General features: G+C 43.9%; 1 protein-coding gene across 3 annotated transcripts in view; it reads left to right on the top strand.

Moving 5' to 3' along the window:
* Positions 1-12,040, top strand: part of LOC147455222 (uncharacterized) — a 60,061-nt gene that overhangs the window by 12,636 nt on the left and 35,385 nt on the right. For 2 of the 3 annotated variants that reach the window (XM_086514055.1, XM_086514053.1), the window contains exon 2: positions 697-729. The exons of the other annotated variant lie outside the window; for it this stretch is intronic. In XM_086514055.1, coding sequence (XP_086370181.1) covers positions 697-729 — 33 coding nt within the window. The remainder of the gene's footprint in view (positions 1-696; positions 730-12,040) is intronic. 3 annotated transcript variants of the gene reach the window in all.

The following is a 12,040-nucleotide window of genomic DNA, read 5'->3' as shown; positions in this document are numbered from 1 at the left end:
GCACTTGAGTATGTGTTATATCTTCTGACTCATAGGTCACACACATTTATAATGTCATATATCCATATGCACTCAAGTATGCAAGTCATGGAAGTATGTGTCGTAGGTCATGTTCAAGGCTTGAACATTATTGTTGTCATCCTCCTCGAAGAACTTGTTACCCTTGGGAAGTCGGCTCACATTGTAGGTTTGTTTCTCAGCTCTTGCTATGTCCGAAGGCTAAGCTTTAGATTAGTAACCTAATAGGGTTAACGTCCGAAGGCTAAGCTTTAGATTAGTAACCTAATAGGGTTAATTTCCATTCTTCAACATCCCCTCCAAGTTTGGATTTTGAGCTCTTCTTTTATGTCTTGTCATTATTTGTTGTTTTGACATTTCTCCCTCCCTTAAGACGAGGTTTTGTCCTCGAAAAGGAAATTAGGGAACAACTGTTTGAACATAACCTTTTCGCAAGTAACCGTGCCTTTCGTTAATCTTCCTAGTTAATGAGACACTCTTTACATGCTGAATGCGTAACATGTCTTTTCTTTCTATCAACATTGTGATCTTGTGTTGAAGTTTTAGTGAAAATTGACTTTTTACTATGTTTGAAGACCTCTAGACTCTAAAACATATCTTACAATGTATAATTTTTTAAAGATTTTATCAAGAAAAATTTGATGGATTATAATGATAGCTCTTTGTTGTTGCTTGTAGAGGATGATCCTAGAGCGAAAAGGCAGAAGTCAGGTATGCAACACTTCTTACCTTCTTTGAAGCTTTGATGCTCCCAAGTTTTTGTACATTTGGATCGATATAAACCATGTCCATTATCTTGAAAGTACACTTGCTGTATGGTGACAACTATATATTTATTAGTATAGTTCTGTGGCTCAACATTAAAGCACTACTTTTGGTCTTATAGACTAGAGGTCCCCCGGTCCAGAGGGATAAGAGGATCATAGAGACTAGTGACTAGCAGCATCACACTCCACTCCCTTGAGGAGGTCATCTCCATGCTTCAAGGCCCTTGAGGAATTCATCATATGAGCACCAGTTGTATCACCTTACTTGATTTTCGAGCCACCCCCTATTCATAGCTATGTGATCATTTCCTCACGCTCTTAGACCATTGATGTTAGGCACATCTACACTAGGACAGATTGAGAGGGATGCATAGCATGTTGAAGTCCCCTGCCAAGATAATGCATGCTCTTTAGAAACTTGGCTATGTCCTCCCTCAAGGGTCTTCCTGGGATAGATGACTATTATGTATGTAGATTGGTGATTGTGGGGGTGCCAATTAGCATGCTGCCAGCCTGACATTTCCCTCTTTTGCTAACCATATATATTGCTTATGTCCTTGGCTGTTTTTTCAAATGCCATGCTGATGTAGGTGTTTTTGTGTTGCATGTTGAAGTTTTCAAAAATCCCTTTGTTTTTAGAGTTTCATTCCCTCATGCTCCCATGACTCCGCTTCCAATGCTAAGACATCCAATGTCCAGCCTCCCACATTCCATACTTATCCGGAGGGTCTCGAATCCCTGTTTGTGCTCCCCCCCCCTCTCGCTTGCTCTTTGTTGTAATGACAGCTTTCCCATCCTTCATGTATGCATTTTTGCCTTCTTTCTTTGCATTTCTGATTATTTCTAGCTATTTGAGCTTTTGGGATGTGCATTGTTTTTTGAAAGACATCAGTTAGAACCTTTGCTATGTCCTCATGCTCTTTTTCTTCTACTACCACAATCTGGAGATGAGTGCCTTCTCCTGTTGCTCCTTCTCTCTCAAAGTGAATGTAATTTCATCAGTTTTGCTCTTCACTATCTCATCGATAGTGCCAATCTCAAGTTAATGGACTATTCTCATGCTATGGGACACGTATGTCTGCAAATAATTCGGTCTCTGAATGAAACCATCGTGTGTGATCCTCATGAACTGATCTTTGAAATGTAACTGCCGCAGGTACTGACATACTATCCTGTTCCTCTCACTGTGTGAAAGGCAAATATATGGTGAATCGGGTTCATAGTGGAAAGGGGGAAGTTTGTCCATATCTAAGCTATGCTTCTCAAATCATTGTGTCATTGCCGAGTACCAAGTCCCTGTGTGTGTTAACTTTACCACCTGTTGAGATGTCTCCAAAGCTCTCTGAGGCGTCTGTCCGAGTCCATCTCTCTCATTTTTTGACTAAAACAAATAGTATGAAACAGTGCCCACTACCTCCACTACCATCAGGTTTGCAAGAAACTCTAATCGTATAATCTCATGTGGTACAGATGGTTTGTTGCGGATCATCCTGGAGAACAAAATAATTTTATGCCGCTCAATCCAAGATGATGTCGAGAGCCCAAGGCCCACACTACTGCGACATACATCAAGGTAGGTGTGACTAGTGTATCAAAAGGCGGCCTTTCATGCGAGGCTCCTCGAAGTGTCTGGTGGCACTCTCTCTCTAGCAAGTCTAGGGTTGCTGATCTCTGGAGTCCTATATCATAGAGAAGTGCCCGAAGGTGCTAGTAAACCTGCAGTAGACATACGAGTTAGTAACCTCCACTTGCTCCCCTCCTAGTATGAAGACCAATCTCCTCGTGACTAGTCTCGATGTGTGGAAGATCATAACCCAAGGTTCATCGTGAGACCCCTGTGTGTGCAGAAGTCATCGAGAGCATGAAGATGCTGCTCTATTCTTGACTGTTACTTAGAGATCAATATGATATCATCTGCATAGAGCATAATATGTATTGGCACGCCTATTAGATCTGGTCCATCACAACCTCCATAGCTCAGATAATCTTTCACCCCATCTATGTTACACAGCTGTCTGCGGTACGCGTATGGCTAACAAAAAGCCAATCGTACCACCCGTATCGTATCGCACCTGTGCGAGTGCGGTTCGATTTTTTTTTTCCATCGTATCTCTGCCGTACCGTACCTGACCTGTTGTAATGGTATGCTCTGGAAAAATAGCCTTTGGGCGTTCCGGTTGCAGAAAAGGAGCTTTTGACTCTGTGGAGGACAGTTTTATGGCCGCTTTCTAAACGTTTGGGCATGGTTTACGAGAGACACCAGAGTAATAAGAAGATTTCTTTTGCTTTCCATAAAGACAATCGTTACAAAAATCCAAGTTTTTGCCTTTTACATCAACCCTCTTCAAAGAGAAAAAGCACATCAATACCTTTTTGGCTCATACAATTCCGTGTGTGAAGCAACTTTAGCAACAACAAGAAACTTGCCAGGCAAAGCTTTGCATCGAAGATAGTACAAAGTACCTCTTTTAGACCCTTTTGTAACAAGCATAGAGCCCTTGAGTAACTTCCATGAACCCCCAACAAAAATGGTTGTATAACCATGTGCATCCAATTGGCCAACGGATAACAGACTTTTCTTAATGCCTGGTACAAACCTGACATCGTTCAACACAAGCTCTTGACCATAGCCAAATGCATGGTACCCATTCCCTCAATATTGCAAGCAAAATTATCACCAAGGTACACCTTGCCATAATTGCCTGCAGCATATGTAGCAAAACACTCCAAAGATGGAGTCACATGGAATGAAGCACCAGAATCCACTATCCATGATTGGGATAGGCCATCATTAGCACTAAGCAATGCATCAATGACATCTTTCTTTGAGATAAGCATGTCTTCTGCATTAGCTATCACCAAATCTGAGGGGCATGAAGCCGCAACCAAGAATTCCTCAACGTCTGACAACTCCTCAATGACCACACTAGGCATTCTCAGCATCCTTGGAGGAATCACCTGTTGATTTTTCCCCTTTTTTCTCATCTTTCTTCTTCTTTTCTTGCGTTTTCTTCTTTCTTTCCGCTCTTTCTTGAAATACCTGCAATCGGGTTTCTTGTGACCCTTTCTGCCACATTGTAACAAGTGGCATCCTTATCCTTTGTTTCGCTCTTACTTCTATTTTGAGTCCTATTGCTCGCATCACGCTTTTGATTTCTACCTCTTGCAGTGTAGGTAGAAGTGCCACCTTCCCCACTAGACTTGTGTAACAGACTTGGACACTCCAAGTCAAGAATCAATCGCGACAGCACCAAATAACCACTTCAAACAATTCACAGATCACAATAGATTTGCACTGGCCCGGCGGAGTTCCGTGCCTAGAGATATTGGCCCCAAAGACTGGCGCCCTTTTCGGTATTTCTTTTTGTATTAATCAGTTCAAAGTACAAGAAAGTGGGTCGGGATTCACTCTCAGACTGTGCGTTCAGATGCTCTGAGAAGTGAATGCCCAAACCACTTATTTAAAGTTACAAGGGATGCCCAAAAGCAGAGCCCCAAAAGCTTTCAAAATCAAAAGCAAGTGTTCTCTCTCACAAGCTCTCTTTGTGTGGCTTTTAATAAAATAAAAGCAAGTAATCCTTCTCTCTCTGTCTCTTGCCAAGCGTAGAGAAAAAAACCCCCAAAAGCTGAAAATTGCGTCGCTTATGCTTTTTTTCAGCCTTTCGTATTTTGCGCCGCAAATCCTAGAAATCAGTACTTGTTGCCACGTGGCATTCCCCGCCTGATTTAGGGTTTCCAGTCAGCAGTTAGGGTTAGGGTTTCTGAAAATTTTAGGGTTTGCAGGAAATTAGGATTTTCTGGCAGAAACTAGGGTTTCTGCTGCCGGTAGCCACGTCATCACTTTGTGACATACCCCCCTCTTGAAAGCATTGTAATGGACCGCGATTACGCTTGCAAAACCGACAAAAGCCATAAACCGTCTTAGCAGACACTGACTGTTAGTACCTACGTACTAGAAACACACATCTAGCACATGTACCAAATCGACAGTCACATCACACGACATCACATGTTAGGTGCAGCAGAATGCTCCGAACTGTGCTCAAGGTTCCTTTTAATTCTTATGGAAGGGAGAGCCTTCCGTTCTTTATGGAGAATGTTGTGATCACGAACAAAGTGAATGGACACTGTGCATGCAAGTGAATGAGACTGAGAGATAGAGAGAGAAGAGAGATTCGACACCAGAGACGTAAAACCCTCCTCCAAAGGCCCCACTCTCATCGTCGAGAGTGGTCTACTTTTGATTGCACAAAGTGGTACAATGAGTATGCAATGGACTGATGCAACCTGGGACTATGTCGGTGACGACGACGGTGATGACGACGACTTTAGGGCTGAAATCTGTGGTCTTCTATCTGCTGAATTTCGGGACTGTTTCGGTGGCTGAAAATGACTGTCTTGGCTGCGTTTTTATGGGCTGAAAACATAGGTTCTTCATGGCTGAAAACTGATGATCTTTACGGGGCTGAATCTGCTACTTCTTGTGGGCTAAATCTGCAAGTCTTCTATTGCTGAAATCCAAAACGCTAGAGACTGAGGTTGACCAAAAACGCTAGCTGATCTTGCATTTCCAAAAACGCTAGGCATGTGCTGGTCTTTCCGGCGACGATCTGATGCATCAAACACATGCAAACAATGAGATCGAATCTTTCTCTTATGAACTAGAGCAATCAACTGTGGCAAAACACAATGGAAATGCCCACCCTTGGTGCTCATACTATCATGTGCTCTTTCTTCAACTGTGTCATGCCAAGGAAGAGACATGGAATGTGACTTCCTGACATACATACTTTTCAGCTTTTCGTGAAAAATCCGCATACATTCGTGCTCGTCCATGAGAGAAACGTGCTCAACATACAATATGCCATGCCTAGGAAAAGGGATCACATAACGATGCTGACTAAAATACAGGAAACGATCACGAATGAAACAATGCGTGCGTATCAATCATGCGAACACATAATACTTCTTGTGAGGGTTCTTTGGACCTAGGCTCGAGAGCCAAGATCGCTTCTTCCTGAATGATGGAATCGTCCTGTGGGGGTTCTTTCGACGTCGAGTCGAAAGACAGGATTGGTTCTTCGTGATTGATCGAATCTACAACGAGGTTAGCTTCGCTAGAAAAAGCATCCACTAATACATCATCCTTGTGAACAATCACATCATCTTCATGCAACTCATCATGCTTGTGAGAAATCACATCTTGATCATGCAAATCATCATGCTTATCTTTGTCATCCAAATCATCATGCAAATCATTGTGCTTCAAATCATCATGCTTGTCATTCAAATCATCATCATGCTTCACACAATCATGCAAATCTTGTGTATCATGCTTGGGAGAAGAAGAGACTGAGAGAGTCTCCTTTCCCCAAATCTCTTGCATTTGTGCCTGAACTTGAGAATAGAGTCGCCAAAACTCTTTGTTGTGGTGGTCGCTCTTTTCTTTGAGGACTTGGTACTTGCGCTCTATGGCTGCCATGTCCTCTTCGTAGGCTTTTCTTTTTGCTTCTCGTTCGGCATCTCTTGCTTTGTCTTCTAACTTCTTGTCCATCATCGAAAGCCTCCATAGGAGTCAGTGCAATCCTTGTCGTAGTAGATGGAAAAGGGGGAGGGTCGGAAAAACCTCCTTGTGGGGAAAATTCTTCTTTGTCTCTCTCATGCTCATTACCTCCAAGCGAAGTATCCATTCCGCTTCGAGTGATCACCATTCTGTAATCGTGGGTTCTCGTGGGTTGTTGTGGCTTCGTGTGGTCTTGGGTTCTTAAGTTCACGAGGAACTTGGGTTCTTGGGGTCCTTGGTTCTTGAGGTTCTTGAGGTTTTCTTTCGCTTGCAAATCGCGTTTGAGAAGGATCTTCTCTTCACCCGAGTTCCACTCCTTTCTGCGGGCGCACCCCTTGGCGGCCTTGCGCTCACACCAAGGTTGCTTTTTCCCACCTCACGTCGATTGGCCGGCCGTTAAGTGCACGGTCCGCTCTCAATAGTGAAAAGAGACACAAGAGGAGGCTGGACAAGCTCTTCTTTCTTGGGATTCCTGTCACTCTTCAACAAAACACGATTAAGAATCGACACGCCCAAGTAAACTTGGGTTCATGCGACCTCAACAAGCAAAAAAAATAATTTTGTGGTTCTTGTGATTCTTTCCTTGAGTGATACAGAACACTGCCAAAGCTCTGATACCAATGTTAGGTGCAGCGGAGTGATTGTTTGCGCTTTGCTCAAGATGAATGCTCCGAACTGTGCTCAAGGTTCCTATTAATTCTTATGGAAGGGAGAGCCTTCCGTTCTTTATGGAGAATGTTGTGATCACGAACAAAGTGAATGGACACTGTGCATGCAAGTGAATGAGACTGAGAGATAGAGAGAGAAGAGAGATACGACACCAGAGACGTAAAACCCTCCTCCGAAGGCCCCACTCTCGTCGGCGAGAGTGGTCTACTTTTGATTGCACAAAGTGGTACAATGCGTATGCAATGGACTGATGCAACCTGGGACTATGCCGGTGATGATGACGGTGATGACGACGACTTTAGGGATGAAATCTGTGGTCTTCTATCTGTTGAAAATGACCGTTTTGGCTGCGTTTTTATGGGCTGAAAACTGAGGTTCTTCATGGCTGAAAACTGATGATCTTTACGGGCTGAATCTGCTACTTCTTGTGGGCTAAATCTGCAAGTCTTCTATTGCTGAAATTCAAAACGCTAGAGACTGAGGTTGACCAAAAACGCTAGTTGATCTTGCATTTCCAAAAACGTTGGGCATGTGAAAAATGCCAGGCATGTGCTGGTCTTTCCGGCGACGATTTGATGCAAAAACGCCAAGGGCTTACTTTCCGGCGATGGATGTTGCTGAAAACGCTAGGGATAGGAATCTGCTGCTTAGAGAAAACGCCAAGGTTTGGGATCTTGCTTGGAGGGAATCCACCAAGGTTCTGCTGAGAAGTTGCTTGTTGAGCAAGGTGCTCCTGCTGCCTCTTCTGCCAAATAGTGCTAGCTCTAGTTTGTTTATATACAAACTTAGCAAAATTGCCCTACCTACTTTTGTTGGGAAGTCACTTAAAAATAATAAGTGAAAAATGTCAAAAATAGGGAAAATAGGCTAAATGGATTGGAAAATTCCTCTGACTGATTCTAATGGATTTTGATGGGAATACTTATGATCATGTTGTGTGCAACCAGAGGATATGCATCTACACTAAGTGACTGGGCATGCACGGTCTGCGAATAGACTCACAGAAGTGCCAGATCACTTCTAAATCAAGACTGACTTGACTGAACCCTGATTGTGTTGTAGCTTGTCCACAGACACATAGGGTTGGATGTGTCACGTGACATCACAGGACATCACCAGACATCACAGAACATCACATGACATTCAACATTCATTCGGATCTTAGAGCATGATTTATCGGCAATGTAGCTAGCAATCACATCTAGGTCCAATCGGGACTTCATCTATGTCCGATTGACTAACCCCCATTGCAACCATGTCTATTTGAGATCAATTAGACCAAAATGCTGCAGTCATTTCGTCTATCAGTTCTTGCACTTAAGAGAAGTCAAGAACAAATCAGTATCATAATCAGGAATTCCATTTCATTAAAGTCATATAGCAGAATACTGTCAGCTTTCAGTATCCCTGAAGCTCAAAGAGACATCAGTGACTCTAGTATCTAAATCAAGGCATCTGTTGACAAAGGAGCGGAGCGACTCCCCTCTTGTGCACTCACTGCACCAGATCTCCGGCCAAGCTGAATTCTGGGTTCCATTTGGAGTAGACTATGCTAAACCAAAAGCATCGAGGTAAAGTTTCACAATCTGAGGAGTATCTGCTAGGTCCTCCTCCTCCATCCACTTCGCATCCAATGCAGGATAGTTCTTGAACTTAACCAAGAAACACCTTCGGACTTTACCTTTAGTCTTCGTATCCTTATGTGCCAAAATCTGTTCAGGAACAAGGATCTCCTCGTTTTCTTCCACTTCGGGTTGCTCATCAGGCTCCCCATCATCAGGCACATCACCTTCAAAAGGTTTCAAGAGACTCACATGGAATGCATTGTGAATCCTCCAAGTATCTGGCAGTTTCAATCGGAAGGAGACATCATTTATCTTTTCAGTGATCTGGAAATGTCCGTAGTATCGCATACTAAGCTTTGGAAAAAGCCTCTCCTTTCTCTTTTTCTTTCGTAGGCGTGCCTTCTCAAAACGTAAGAGCACCCAATCATCCTCCTTCAATTTCATGTCGCGACGATGGCAATCCGCTGCCTTTTTCTTTCGTTCTTGAGACTTCTGCAAAGTCTCGCGAACCTTGGCAAAAGCCGTATCCAAATCTCACGTGTCTTCTGATCTGAGATATAAGACTTCAATAAATCTAGAACCGCTGAATTTGCAATCTCAGATTGCCCATCAGTCTGTGGGTGGAACGATGGCGAGAACTGCAACTGTGTGCCAATGTTCTCCCAAATTGCCTTCCAAAACAAACTCGTAAATCTGGGGTCTCTCTCGGAGACAATCGCCTCAGGCATGCCATGTAATCTGAAGAGTTGGGCCACAAACAGTCTTGCTAGGTGATCCGGCTTGACTGTTTTCTTCACTGGAATGAAATGAGCCTGTTTGCTAAATCTGTCAATAACAGTCCAGATACCATCGTGACTACTCTGTGTCCTCGGGAGATAAAAAATGAAATCCATCGCAATACTTTCCCAGGGGCGGGTGGGTATGGGTAAAGGCTGAACAATCCATGTGCCTTATGCCTGTCAAACTTGACCTTTTGGCATACTGAGCAACTGCGCACAAACTCTTCCACATCCTTTTTGAGTCTCGGCCAAAAGAAGTATCTCTCTACCCCCTTCATGGTGGTACCAATGCCGCGGTGACCCGTAAAAGGTGGACAGTGGCATTCAGTCATAACCTTTTCCCTCAACGGCTGTGTAATGCACAACATAGTCTTTTTCATCAAGTAGCCTTCCCGAAGGGGAGTATCCAGCTACTGTCTCCCCATCCCGTATCTGTGTGAAAATATCCGCAAAATCTGTATTTGTGGCATACTGATCGACCATATCCTCGAAGCTCCTATGATGTATCGTGGAAATAGCCAGAACCAACGTCTTCCGAGAAAAGCATGTGCCACCACATTCTTCTGTCCCTGAACATGGACAATCTGGAAGTGAAACTGTGACAAGATGTTCGCCCACCGCATTTGCTTTTCCGAAAGCTGCTTCTGTGACAAGAAGTAGCGCAAACTCTGATGGTCTGTAAAGACAGTAATATCCGCTCCGAGTAGGTAATGCCGCCACTGAGTAAGAGCATGAATAACCGCCAAAAGCTCTTTCTCATATATCTGTGTTGTCATCTTCGGCCTAGAGAACAATCGGCTCTCGTAAGCAATGACATGGCCTTCTTGCATCAAGACCGCACCCAGACTACGACCACAAGCATCACAATATACTTCAAATGACTTCTGCAAGTCCGGCAAAGTCAATACTGGTCCCGTAGTCAATTTGTCTTTCAAGGTCCGAAAGGCAGTCACCTCTGTGGATCCCCACGAGAAAGGGACTCCTTTCTGTGTCAAGATATGCAAAGGGGAAGCAACCTCTGCAAACTTTCGTATGAACCGCCTGTAGTACGAACACAATCCCAAGAAGCTTCTAACTTCATGGACATTCTTCAAATTGGGCCAATCACGGAGAGTCTCTATCTTGGCCGGGCCCATTTGCACTCCAGCTGCTGAGACAATGTGTCCCAAAAAGTGTATCTTTGGTAGGAAAAATTCACTTTTCTTTGCATTAATCACTAGCTTGTGATCTCGTAATGCTGAAGCAGATGATCTCTGTGTTCTGGCTCATTCTTGGAGAAAACATTGATGTCGTCAAAGAAAGTGCCAACAAATAGTCTGTATTCTTGAAAAATCTTGTCCATCATCCGGTTAAATGTCGCAGGAGCATTTGTTAAGCCAAAAGGCATCACCAAAAACTCAAATAACCCAAAAGTAGTCTGAAAGGCTGTCTTGTAGACGTCTCCCGGCGCGATTCGGATTTGATGATATCCACTCTTCAAGTCAATCCTGCTAAAGCTCGAGGATCCCTCTACCCTGTCGAGTATATCATCGATCCTAGGAATCGGAAATTTGTTCTTGATGGTGATTTTGTTGAGAGCTCTATAATCGATGCACATCCTCCAAGATCCATCTTTCTTCGAAACCAACAACACTGGAGAGCAATACGGTGAAGTACTAGGCTGGACAAGACCCTTTTCCAAGAGGTCTTTCACTTGGTTCATAATCTCTTCATTCTGTGCTCGGCTCACACGGTAAGGTGGCCTGTTTGGTGGTGTGCTTCCAGGTATCAGATCAATGGTATGATCTTCAGGACGAGCAGAGGGTAACTCTCCTGGTAGGCCCTCTGAGAAGCAATCGGCGTGAGAGTGGAGAAAACCTTGGCGTTCTTTATCAAGTCTAGACATATTTGTCCTATCCTCATCGCTTAATTCTTTCATAAAGATCGAGTAAACAAATAGACTTGATTTTATTAATTTTGAAATGGTTGAAGCCGATACAATAGGGGCAGACTCGCCCTTCAGTTTAATATCAAGTACAATTGTTCTGCCCTTTTCTGTAGTCAAAGCCGCTTTTATCGCCCGATAATCGACTATGGCGTTGTTCTTGTGATACCAGGGAATCCCTAAGAGAACATCACAATCCTCCGAAGGCATTATGAAGAAGTCCTCATGCCCCAAATACCCTTGACAATGCAACCGAAGTTTGCCAATGACAAGTGTAATGGCTACGTCCTTGCCGGGTGCCGCTAGAACTGCCTCTGCAAGTGGTCCCATCCGATCGGGAGTAATCTCGAGCCGCGCCGTCAATTCCGGTGAAATGAAGTTTGCCTTGGCTCCTCCATCAAAGAAAATCAGGGCCTCTTGATCTTTCACTTTGCCCCAAGCTCGGCAAAGTTCTGTACTCTCATCCATGTTGTCGGGATCGGTACCCACACAATTTGGAACCAGTCCTGGTTTCATCTTGCCTTTTCGTCCACGTTCCTCAGCTGCTCTCGAACTCTCAGGCATGTCGTCGTCCTTATCATTCTGTTCTTTCTGTGCCTTTTTAGGGCACTTCGCGGAGATGTGTCCCTGTTCCCGCATCCAAAGCACTTCCCCTCTTTGATGAATCGAGCTCGCTTCTGAGGAGTAAGCTTGCGTCGTGCATCCTTTTTCTCTGGGTTGCTCTTTTTCTTTCTACTTTCATTCCTAGAAGTTTG

The sequence above is a fragment of the Adiantum capillus-veneris genome, chromosome 6 (genome assembly GCF_014529385.1).
Source record: "Adiantum capillus-veneris isolate H3 chromosome 6, ASM1452938v2, whole genome shotgun sequence".
In the NCBI taxonomy this organism is placed as follows: domain Eukaryota; kingdom Viridiplantae; phylum Streptophyta; class Polypodiopsida; order Polypodiales; family Pteridaceae; genus Adiantum; species Adiantum capillus-veneris.
Note: the sequence above shows the minus strand (reverse complement) of the source record. Positions and strands in the feature narration are given on the sequence as shown.